The 12,354-nt window shown below is 47.0% G+C and overlaps 1 protein-coding gene and 1 long non-coding RNA gene across 3 annotated transcripts in view; one reads left to right on the top strand and one right to left on the bottom strand.

The window, feature by feature from the left end:
- LOC143767460 (uncharacterized) overlaps positions 1–12,354 on the bottom strand; it is a 164,258-nt gene that overhangs the window by 21,405 nt on the left and 130,499 nt on the right. Inside the window, exons 1-5 of one of the 2 annotated variants that reach the window (XM_077255812.1) lie at positions 4,888–5,110; positions 4,579–4,758; positions 4,373–4,496; positions 4,197–4,294; positions 3,908–3,998 (exon numbers count right to left, since the gene is read on the bottom strand). In XM_077255812.1, the coding sequence (XP_077111927.1) occupies positions 3,908–3,998; positions 4,197–4,294; positions 4,373–4,496; positions 4,579–4,758; positions 4,888–5,082 (688 nt within the window). In that variant the 5' untranslated portion in view covers positions 5,083–5,110. Of the gene's footprint in view, positions 1–3,907; positions 3,999–4,196; positions 4,295–4,372; positions 4,497–4,578; positions 4,759–4,887; positions 5,111–12,354 lie in introns of those variants that run through there. The other variant, XM_077255813.1, reaches the window with a different exon arrangement.
- On the top strand, positions 6,154–9,836 carry LOC143767510 (uncharacterized). The gene is made up of 2 exons (XR_013213717.1): positions 6,154–6,281; positions 7,999–9,836. It is a non-coding gene; the product is annotated as an uncharacterized LOC143767510 (long non-coding RNA).

Raw genomic sequence — 12,354 nt, 5'->3', positions numbered from 1 at the left:
GATGGTGGCAGCATCATGCTATGGGGATGTTTTTCAGCTGTAGAGACATTGAAAGAAACATGAATGCGGCCAAGTACAGAGATATCCTGGATGAAAACTTCTTCCAGAGTGCTCTGGACCTCAAACTTGGTCGAAGGTTCACCTTCCAACACGACAATGACCCTAAGCACACAGCTAAAACAACAAAGGAGTGGCTTCAGAACAACTCTGTGACCATTCTGGACTGGCCCAGCCAGAGGCCTGACCTAAACCCAATTGAGCATTTCTGGAGAGACCTGAAAATGGCTGTCCATCAACATTCACTATCCAACCTGACGGAACTGGTGAGGATATGCAAGGAAGAATGGCAGAGGATCCCCAAATCCAGTTGTGAAAAACTTGTTGCATCATTTCCAAGAAGACTCATGGCTGTACTAGCTCAAAAGGTGCTTCTACTCAATACTGAGCAAAGGATCTGAATACTTATGACCATGTGATATTTCAGTTTTTCTTTTTTAATAAATTTGCAAAAATTACTACATTTGTTTTTTTCCGTCAAGATGGGGTGCACAGTGTACTTTTTTTTTTTTTTTTTTAAATCACACAGTTTTAATTAAAGCATATGACATGCAGTAACACTGTCTGATACAATTTCCAGAGAGGTACAATGAATACAAGACCTATTAATACATTTTCATTTTGCACAAATAACACCCTTACCCCCTAACAATCGGTTCCAGCGCTCAGCTGTGATCGGAGGTATAAAGTATACCTCCGGTCACTGGTGTCAGCTGATGGGACTACTGATCCCATCATCCAACACCCACTGCTGCTAATAACAGTGAGAGCAGGAACGGCTGATGGGTGCATTCATCAGCCACACCTGCACTGTAAATAATTAAAAAAGCAAACAAAAACGGTGTGGTTCTCCTGGATTTTTTATAACCAGCCAGGCAACCCTCAGCTGTCCCCACGTTTTGTTTTTTTTCAAATTATTAAATAATTACTTTAAAAAAACGGTGTGGGGTCCCCCCATTTTGGACAACCAGCCTTGCTAAAGCAGACAGCTGGGGGCTGGTATTCTCAAGCTGGTAAGGGGACATGGATCTTGGCCCCCCAGACTAAAAATAGCAGCCCGCAGCTGCCCAGAAAAGGCACATCTATTAGATGCGCCAATTCTGGAGCTTTGCTCAGCTCTTCCAACTTGCCCTGTAGCGGTGGCAAGTGGGGTTCATGTCACTTTTGTATTGTCAGGTGACATCAAGCCCACGGCTTAATAATGGAGAGGTGTCTATAAGACACCTATCCATTACTAATCCTATAGATGTATGATAAATAAAGACACAGTCAGAATAAAGTCCTTTATTTGAAAGAAGACTAAACACAATTTTCCATTTTTATTTAAAAATAGCAAACACAGTTATACTCACCAAACGCCTATTCTACCGAAGCCCTCGTTCTCCTGTAATAAAAATAAAATAAAAAAACAACTATTTACCATGCCTGTCTGTTATTCTGTCCCATGCCGTAATCCATGTCTGGGGATAAACAGTTTTCAACCTGGACAGTGCCAAGATGCGACCGTCCAGGCTGCGAATCACTGGTGACTAAACTGCTGCAAGCGCACCACAGAGACCGGTGGTTACGTCATCGAGGTTACCTCCGGTCACTGAGTCTGCTTTCCCAGCTGGGCTGAACTGCCGTGACCTCGGTGAGATCCCGGCTAGCACCGTGTGAGTTTTTCTCACGTTTCCCACAGGACAGCGCAACAAACAACCGGTGATCAGGCAGCCAAACCCGAACAGTAACATGGACTTCCTGGAGACGTCCGTGTTCGGTGTCCGTGCCCGAAAAGTAGGTGTTCGTTACAGACACTAAACTCTACTGTTCGAGTTTGCCCATTTCTATATATACCCAAACAAAACAGAAAAATAGCAAGTCCACATAAACACAGGGGCTCACTTGTTTAAATGTACGTCTTCTCCTCTCAGACTCCAGCAGGGTCTAAGCAGCACATACAAGGCTTCTTCACCTTGCAAAATACACAGACTAAGTGAGGCAGCCCCAGCTGCCTTAAATTCCTGGACTGGAGTTAAGTGAGCAGTCGATCCCAACCAGATCTTTCAGCTTATTTGCTTTAGCTTAACATTTCTTTTTGTCCTATTAGTTCCTGGTGAACAACATTCATGACACTTACAGCACCAATCTTCCATTTTTCAAATCATCTATTTTTTTGTTTGGCTATATGCCGCCATGTTGTGTATTTTGTTATCGCACAGTTGTAAAGTGATACAAGTCTAATATGAGTTAATGCTTTCCAAGTTCTAAAATTGGGACAACAGATGATGAATAATTGAGCCTCCACCACATAGGAATAAATCATTTCCAGATTTTAAAGGCACAATTGTGTAATCAGCTATAATATTTTAGTAATTACATCTTTATTTAACCCCTTAACCCTCTGAGCTTTTTTCGCTTTTGCGTTTTCGTCTTTCGCTCCCCTCCTTCCCAGAGCCATAACTTTTTTACTTTTCCGTCAATATGGCCATGTGAGGGCTTATTTTTTGAGGGACGAGTTGTACTTTTCAACAACACCATTGGTTTTACCATGTTGAGTACTAGAAAACAGGAAAAAAATTCCAAGTGCGGTGAAATTGCAAAAAAAGTGCAATCCCACACTTGTTTTTTGTTTGGCTTTTTTGCTAGGTTCACTAAATGCTTAAACTGCTGTTATGATTCTCCAGGTCATTACGAGTTCATAGACACCTAAAATGTCTAGGTTAGTTTTATCTAACTGGTAAAAAAAATTCCAAACTTTGCTTAAAAAATAAATTAAAAAATAAATAAATTGCGCAATTTTCCCGAGACCCCCAGGGTCTCCATTTTTCGTGATCTCGGGTTGGATGAGGCTTATTTTGTGAGTGCCAAGCTGACATTTTTAATGATACCATTTCAGTGTAGATACATTCTTTTGATCGCCTGTTATAGCATTTTAATGCAATGTCGCGGCGACCAAAAAAACGTAATTCTCGTTACACAGTTTAGTGATCAGGTTAATTCTTTTTTTTTATATTGATAGATATTGCAGTGTTCAGAATCGCCCTATCAAAAATGTGTAGGTTTCATTTTTTTATTGTCTTATTTTTTTTTAATTTTTTTTACTTTTGCCATGCTTTTACCATACGGTGGCGCTCACAGCAATCTGGAATCAACAACCATAGAGGTCTCCTGGAGAAGTCCGTGTTCGGTGTCCGTGCCCGAAAAGTAGGTGTTCGTTACAGACACTAAACTTTACTGTTTGGGATCGCCCATCTCTATATATACCCAAACAAAACAGAAAAATATCAAGTCCACATAAACACACGAGCTCACTTGTTTAAATGTACGTCTTCTCCTCTCAGACTCCAGCAGGGTCTAAGACCCTGGGTCTAAGGTCCGACCATACGGTGGCGCTCACAGCAATGTGGAATCAACAACCATAGAGGTCTCCTGGAGAACTCTGGTTGTAATACAGATGCACTGTTGACCCCCGATCACGTGACAGTGACAGCAGTGTGCGTATTTCTGGCCGGAAACATTGTTAAATGCCACTGTCAGAGCTTGACAGCGGCATTTAACTAGTTAATAGGCGCAGGAGGCTCGCGATTCCGCCCGCGCCTATTGCGGGCATATGTCAGCTGTTCAAAACAGCTGACTTGTCCCAGCTTTGATGAGGGCTCACGGCCAGAGCCTGCATCAAAGTGGAGGTTCTGCCACTGGACGCACTATTATGTCCGATAGCAGAAAGGGGTTATTAGTTTGGTTGATGAAGGAAAAATATATCTAAAATCTGAAAGACGATAAGGTGTAAAAAAATCAGCAAAACAATACTACAGCCAGTGACTGAGAAGAATCTGTGACTTCTCTATATTTAGTGGTTACCACTCACCTGGGTAGTCATATGTAGGAATCTCCTCTTTACACCACTCATCACCCCTCACATATATCTCTATAGTATTAATATGAGTCAGATCTTCACCCTGAAACAAATATTGTAGAAGTCACAGACAGATGGAGAAGTCAGATCTATGATCAGTTCTAATCCTGCCATCTCCACCGTTCTCATTACACAAGTATAAAACATATAATACTGGTGGAGAAAACAAGACTGAGCACAAGACCTTCACAGCCGTCTACACATCATAGGGGAGATCTCATGACACCTTCTCTCCATCTACCTGATGATCCTGAGGAACATTGGGATCTTCATGTTTACAGTCCTGTTGAAGAAGAGGAAGCGGACATCTCTCTGGTGTTGTCCTCTTACTGGATAGAACTGGAGGAAACACATACAGGGACTGAATTCATTATTTACATACAGATAATTAGAGGCCGTGTGTATTTAGTCTATTACCTGGTGATGTGAGGGGCTGGGGAACCTCCATCATTATGTCCTTGTACAGATCTTTGTGTGCTTCTAAATACTCCCACTCCTCCATGGAGAAATAGACGGTGACATCCTGACACCTTATAGGAACCTGACACATACAATGATACTGTCATCCCCTGATCTCTTCATACCGTTACTGTATAATGTCCCCGCATTCCCAGCAGTGTCACCTCTCCAGTCAGCAGCTCAATCATCTTGTAGGTGAGTTCTAGGATCTTCTGGTCATTGATGTCCTCATGTATCAGGGGGTGAGGTGGAGGCCATGTGATTGGGCTCAGGGGTCTTCCCCATCCCTTAGACACAGGGTCCTGACAGCACTCACTTGAGGTCTTCTTCACTACTGTGTAATCCTGGTTATGGAGAGACACATTAATAAATCTCACTACAGACATTTCCAGAGTCCTCACCTCTCCAGTTCTGTCCATCTGTTATTCCCATAGATAAGAATGATGTAATGTGACGTCATCAGAATCTCTCACCTCTCCAGTAAGCCGGAAGAGGATCTCTAGGGTGAGGTGTAATATCCTCTCCGTCTTCTTGTCCCTGTCTCTATCCATCTGTGATGGGTCAATCAGGAAAATTCTCTTATATAGAATATCTCCACTGAGGGGAACGGATATTGTAGGGACCTGAAAGGGGAGATGATGATGATGTAACATCATAAACAATACCATAGTACAATTACTGTAAATAATAAAGGGAAACAAGTGTGGAGATATAATGTGTATCTGATTGGCTGCAGTCTTCACACTTTTGTAAAATTCATCTGTGAAGGCTTCACCTCATCACAGGCAGCAGCTATCTAGTGTGAAACGACAGTCAGGTGAGAGCCAATCCCAACATCAAGGGGACAACACCAGTCTGGGAAGTGAGTGTACTTTTTGTTTTTTTTATATATGAACCTTTGTAATGCTCAGGTTGATCTTTTGTACATATAATTGAGGAAAGTGAAGTGTCTGAATTCTGGGGACTATTTAGGTTGATTTAGTGACCTCGATTTTCTGAGGTGAGTTGGAATTTCTGAAATACAAAAATGTTTGGCCTGTCTCGGCATCTGTACTATCTGTACCAGTAACACTGTTGTCACTGCAACTCTGGAAGTTCATTCCACTGGTTCTCCACATCTAGAAGAAACTTTGTGGTGCTGGCTTTTAGATTACATTGGGACAGAGGTATCAAAAGTTTAAAAAAGAAAAACCTATATTTGTTACTCATAATAGTAACCAATCCCAGCCCAGCTTCCATCTTCCCACAGCTGTTCCTGAACATCGCCGTCTTATTGAGGCCTCGTCTCTTTCCCCATAAGTTTCCCTCCCGGTATAAAACCCACAATCCTCCTATAATGTGACGTCGCTGTGTTTCCTCCATATTCTGCCCCCCAGTCTCCTCCTCCAGGATCAGTGTCCTCAGTACAGGACCGACGCCACAGACATTTCATGGGAAATCCCTTTATACTAACCTATTACAGCCAAAATTAGGGAAATTACAGTTTCTCCAGATTTCTATGGGGAGAAAAACCCGACATTTCCATTCCCTGTAATCTCCATCATCTGTCCCCAAACCAGAGCGCCCTCCCCTGTATACAGGAGCACAGCCAGCGTCCTATTACTGTACATATACACATGGCAGAGCTGGGGGCGCTATCTCCGGGAATGGAGGGGTTACTGCCCCCTGCCCCCGCCCAGTAATGGGGAACCTCCAGCACCTACCTCCACCTGCAGAGCCGCACACCACATATATGGCGGTAGATGCTAGAGTGTATGGGCTCCTTCCAGGTGTGACGTCATTGCCGGGGGCGTGTCCTATCGGGAGGGGGGCGTGTTCTCCAAGGCGGCAAAGGAAAGCAGCATGACAGCTTGTGGACGCCATGGAGGTTGGTGGTTTCAGGGTGAAAAATGCTACTTGCCGATCGCTATTCGCTATTGGGGGGAGGCCCTGTGGTGGTCGACATACTTGTCTGTGTGGGGAGTGACCTGTGGTGGGATTTTGGGTTCTCCGCTGTTGCTAGCTATTGTGGGGGGCCCCTGCAGTAGGATTTTGTGGGGCTCCGCTGCTGCTGGCTATTGTGGGGGACCCCTGCGGTGGGATTTGTGGGGGCTCCGCTGCTGCTGGCTATTGTGGGGGACCCCTGCGGTGGGATTTGGGGGGGGGGCTCCGCTGCTGCTGGCTATTGTGGGGGACCCCTGCGGTGGGATTTGGGGGGGCTCCGCTGCTGCTGGCTATTGTGGGGGACCGCTGCGGTGTGGTTTTGGGGGGCTCCGCTGCTGCTGGCTATTGTGGGGGACCCCTGTGGTGGGGTTTTGGGGGGCTCTGCTGCTGCCGGCTATTGTGGGGGACCCCTGTGGTAGGATTTTGGGGGGCTCTGCTGCTGCTGGCTATTGTGGGGGATCCCTGTGATGGGGTTTGGAGGTGACGTGCTGCTTACGGGGTGGACCCCTTTTAGTGGGGGCGACCTGCTGCTGGCTATTGGGGAGACCCTGGTGGTGGGGTTTGAGGGCGACATGCTTGTGGTCGGGTTTTGGGAGGGCGTGACCTGCTGTCTATTGGGGGGGACCCTTGTGGTGGATGTGGGGGGAGACCTGCTGCAAGCTATTGGGGGACCCCTGTGGTGGGATGTGGGGGTGACCTGCTTGTGGTGGGATGTGGGGAGGCGACCTGCATGTGAGGGGTGACCTGCTGCAGGCTATTTGGGGGACCCCTGTGGTCAGATTTGAGGGCGACCTGCTTGTGGGGAGGCGACCTGCTTGTCGTTGAATGTGGGGAGGCGACCTGCTTGTCGTTGAATGTGGGGAGGCGACCTGCTTGTCGTTGAATGTGGGGAGGCGACCTGCTTGTCGTTGAATGTGGGGAGGCGACCTGCTTGTCGTTGAATGTGGGGAGGCGACCTGCTTGTCGTTGAATGTGGGGGGGTCCACGTCCGATGGGGATTTGTGCTGGGTGGGGGGGGGTCCACGTGTGATGGGGGTTTGTGCGGGGTGGGGGGTCTGCATCTGGGGGTTTCTGCTGGGTGGGGGGTTCCGCGTCCGGTGGGGGTTGTACGTCCGATGGGGGTTTGTGGGGGTTGGACGTCCGATGAGAGTTTAAGCTAGGGTGGCGTTCGATTGGAGGGGGTGTCTGATGGGATTTATGGTTGGGGCAGGGGGCGTCATATTTGGATTTACGCTTGAGGGGAGGGAATGTCTGGTGGGCTTTGGATTTATCCTGTGGGGTCCGCTGGTTAATGTGAGGTGGATGTTTCTGACTGGGGGAGCGAGGTTATGCTGTGTGGCCCGCTGGTTAATGTGAGGTGGAGGTTTCTGACTGGGGGAGCGAGTTTATGCTGTGTGGCCATCTGGTTGATGTGGGGGGGGCTAATGCTTCATTGGGGTACACAAAAAAAATGAGTGTATGCTGCTTATGCTATGCAAAAAAATTTTTGAGGTATTTCCCTGTAGAGTAGGCCACACCACCAACTGGCACGAAGCTAATCCTTTTTAGCTTAATGTCAGTAGGAGGCAGACATGGGTCTGGACCACCCATCCCAGTTCCGACTTAGGTTTTGGGGTTTTTTTTTATTAACGATTTTCCTTTTTCTTTTCTTTTTTTTTCAGATACGGCTTTTGAGGGCGACAGTGGAATTGTCACTCTAATCTCCCACCTAGAATTGTCACTACCGTATCATCTGTGGTCTACGAGGCAAGGCCCTAACACATCAAGAGTGTTTGTGGTTCCCCAGAGGACGGTCCATGCCATGAATCCCCCTACCCTCCGGCCCCCCCAGAGCCAGATAGAGTAGGGAGGGAAGACTAATCCGTTATGTGCCAGCCGCCGAAAGGTCTGCGTCCAGGTTATTCCATGCCCATCTTCATCATCGGTCTGTGAAGAATGATGTGTGATCTTCAGGCAGTGAGGGGGTTACTTTAAAAAAAAAAAAAAAAAAAAAAAATGGACAGGACAAGTATGTCCTAGTTTGCCCCTGAGCAATATGGACGTCTCCTGGGGAAACCTTCCTATTCATGCAGCCTCCATGTTTTCCAGAGGCTCCTGTGACCCTGCTCTTAAAATATCCAGGCTTCGGTCTAGGACTTCTCTGGTGGCCGGTCCACACCGCCAGTGCCCTGAACAATCATGCACGCCAACTTTCTAGTGCGTCGTACTCTGCACCTATCAGTTTAAGAGTACTTCGCTTCTGCAACAGAGTACTAAAGTCTGCCTCCCAAGAGATCTGCTGTTCAATTTTGGTTGTCTTGGAAATGTTCTGTCCAAAAAACCGACGGGACAACTCTCCGACCCGCCAGGAAAAGACGAGACCTTCCTTTAAGCCCCCGTCTCACATAGCGAGATCGCTGCTGAGTCACAAGTTTTGTGACGCAACAGCGACCTCAGTAGCGATCTCGCTATGTGTGACACGTACCAGCGATCAGGCCCCTGCTGTGAGATCGCTGGTCGTGTCGGAATGGCCTGGACCATTTTTTGGTCGTTGAGGTCCCGCTGACATCGCTGAATCGGTGTGTGTGACACCGATCCAGCGATGTCTTCACTGGTAACCAGGGTAAACATCGGGTTACTAAGCGCAGGGCCGCGCTTAGTAACCCGATGTTTACCCTGGTTACCAGCGTAAATGTAAAAAAACAAACAGTACATACTCACCATCTGATGTCCGTCAGGTCCCTTGCCGTCTGCTTCCTGCTCTGACTGTGAGCGCCGGCCGTACAGTGAGAGCACAGCACAGCAGTGACGTCACCGCTGCGCTCTGCTCTCACTGTACGGCAGTGCTGCAGGGGGACTTCGGCATCATTGAAGACAGTTTCAACAATGCCGAAGTCGTTCCCCTGATCGTTGGTCGCTGGAGAGAGCGGTCTGTGTGACAGCTCCCCAGCGACCACACAACGACTTACCAACGATCACGGCCAGGTCGTATCGCTGGTCGTGATCTTTGGTAAATCGCTATGTGAGACGGGGCCTTTAGGCCAACCCCCTCCTGGCATCCATGAACCCACCAGCACTGGTCTGCTAGGCCTGGATCTAGCAGACTCTCTTCGACATGATGGGGCGTTCCCACCTTGGATGTTTCTCAGGGTCGGCTGCCGTGTCCTTCACAATTCAAGGCCGGTATTATGATCTCTGGTCTGGGACACCGAAACCTCAGACATCGGAGGCAGGCCTGGGGGGAACAGAGCCACATACCAAACCGACAGTCCAGCCCGCATGCACCAACAGCATACTACAGTTTTACAATACTTTAGAAATGCATAAAATGAAACAAGCAAAGGCATAAAGTTATTCAATGCAAAAAAATGCAGTTTTATAAAATTGGAAATGTTTCTATATCTAATGGTAAAATGATATTTATCCAGTATTTCTATAAGTAAAAGTCTGAGATTTCTGTGGGAAATGGTAATTTGTTCCTCTTAAACCAGTTCTGAATGTAAATAAAACATTGCTCTGATGAAGTCTCCACATTGTATTTTTGCCTTTCATTTCATGCGCAGGGCAGGACAAGCCCATGATGTATCTGTGTTAAGGTACCTTCACATTAAGCGACGCTGCAGCGATAGCGACAACGATGCCGATCGCTGCAGCATCGCTGTTTGATCGCTGGAGAGCTGTCACACAGACCGCTCTCCAGCGACCAACGATGCCGAGGTCCCCGGTTAACCAGGGTAAACATCGGGTTGCTAAGCGCAGGGCCGCGCTTAGTAACCTGATGTTTACCCTGGCTACCAGCGTAAAATGTAAAAAAAACAAACAGTACATACTTACATTCGCGTCCCCCGGCGTCCGCTTCCAGCACTGACTGAGCGCCGGCCCTAACAGCAGAGCTGTGCTGTACTTTCACTTTCACTTTACGGTGCTCAGTCAGTGTGGGAAGCGGACGCCGGGGGATGCGAAGGTGAGTATGTACTGTTTGTTTTTTTGCATTTTACACTGGTAACCAGGGTAAACATCGGGTTACTAAGCGCGGCCCTGCGTAAAACAACGCTGGTATCGTTGCTTTTGGTGTCAAACACGACGATACACGCCGGTCTGACGACCAAATAAAGTTCTGAACTTTGTTCAACGACCAGCGATATCACAGCAGGATCCTGATCGCTGCTGCGTGTCAAATATCGCTAGCCAGGACGCTGCAAAGTCACGGATCGCTAGCGATATCGTTTAGTGTGAAGGTACCTTAACACATGGAAGGTGCTATAATAACAGCCGTAGGCTGGTTTCACACCAGCGTTCGGCAGGGCTGCGGATGGCAGCCTTCTTCCTCCGTTAAGGCTACTTTCACACTAACGTCGCTTGCTGTACGTCTCAATGCGTCGTTTTGGAGAAAAAACGCATCCTGCAAAGTTGCCTTCATGATGCATTTTTTCTCCATAGACTTTCATTAGCAACACATTGGGACGGATTGCCACACGTCGCACACAGAAAAGGTGAACGGATGGACTCTAAATGCCTGGTTTCCACCGTGAAGCATGGAGGAGGAGGTGTGATGGTGTGGGGGTGCTTTGCTGGTGACACTGTTGGGGATTTATTCAAAATTGAAGGCATACTGAACCAGCATGGCTACCACAGCATCTTGCAGCGACATGCTATACCATCCGGTTTGCTTTTAGTTGGACCATCGTTTATTTTTCAACAGGACAATGACCCCAAACACACCTCCAGGCTGTGTAAGGGCTATTTGACCAAGAAGGAGAGTGATGGGGTGCTATGCCAGATGACCTGGCCTCCACAGTCACCAGACCTGAACCCAATCGAGATGGTTTGGGGTGAGCTGGACCGCAGAGTGAAGGCAAAAAGGGCCAACAAGTGCTAAGCATCTCTGGGAACTCCTTTAAGATTGTTGGAAGACCATTCCCAGTGACTACCTCTTGAAGCTCATCAAGAGAATGCCAAGAGTGTGCAAAGCAGTCATCAAAGCAAAAGGTGGCTACTTTGAAAAACCTAGAATATAAGATATTTTCAGTTGCCTTACACTTTTATTAAGTATATAATTCCACATAGTTTTGATGCCTTCAGTGTGAATGTACAGTTTTCATAGTCATAAAAATACAGAAAAATCTTTAAATGAGGTGTGTCTAAACATTTGGTCTGTACTGTCTGTGTATGTATGTATGTGTGTGTATGTATGTGTGTGTGTGTGTATATATATATATATATATATATATATATATATATATACACTCACTGGCCACTTTATTAGGTACACCTGTCCAACTTCTTGTTAACACTTAATTTCTAATCAGCCAATCACATGGCGGCAACTCAGTGCATTTAGGCATGTAGACATGGTCAAGACAATCTCCTGCAGTTCAAACCGAGCACCAGTATGGGGAAGAAAGGTGATTTGAGTGCCTTTGAACGTGGCATGGTTGTTGGTGCCAGAAGGGCTGGTCTGAGTATTTCAGAAACTGCTGATCTACTGGGATTTTCACGCACAACCATCTCTAGGGTTTACAGAGAATGGTCCGAAAAAGAAAAAAAATCCAGTGAGCGGCAGTTCTGTGGGCGGAAATGCCTTGTTGATGCCAGAGGTCAGAGGAGAATGGGCAGACTGGTTCGAGCTGATAGAAAGGCAACAGTGACTCAAATCGCCACCCGTTACAACCAAGGTAGGCCTAAGAGCATCTCTGAACGCACAGTGCGTCGAACTTTGAGGCAGATGGGCTACAGCAGCAGAAGACCACACCGGGTACCACTCCTTTCAGCTAAGAACAGGAAACTGAGGCTACAATTTGCACAAGCTCATCGAAATTGGACAGTAGAAGATTGGAAAAACGTTGCTTGGTCTGATGAGTCTCGATTTCTGCTGCGACATTCGGATGGTAGGGTCAGAATTTGGCGTAAACAACATGAAATCTTTGGGATGTGGTGGAACGGGAGATTCGCATCAGGGATGTGCAGCCGACAAATCTGCGGCAACTGTGTGATGCCATCATGTCAATATGGACCAAAATCTCTGAGGAATGCTTCCA

Source organism: Ranitomeya variabilis, chromosome 4 (genome assembly GCF_051348905.1).
Source record: "Ranitomeya variabilis isolate aRanVar5 chromosome 4, aRanVar5.hap1, whole genome shotgun sequence".
NCBI lineage: Eukaryota > Metazoa > Chordata > Amphibia > Anura > Dendrobatidae > Ranitomeya > Ranitomeya variabilis.
The sequence above is the reverse complement of the archived record's forward strand: the minus strand, read 5'-3'. Positions and strand labels throughout refer to the sequence as shown.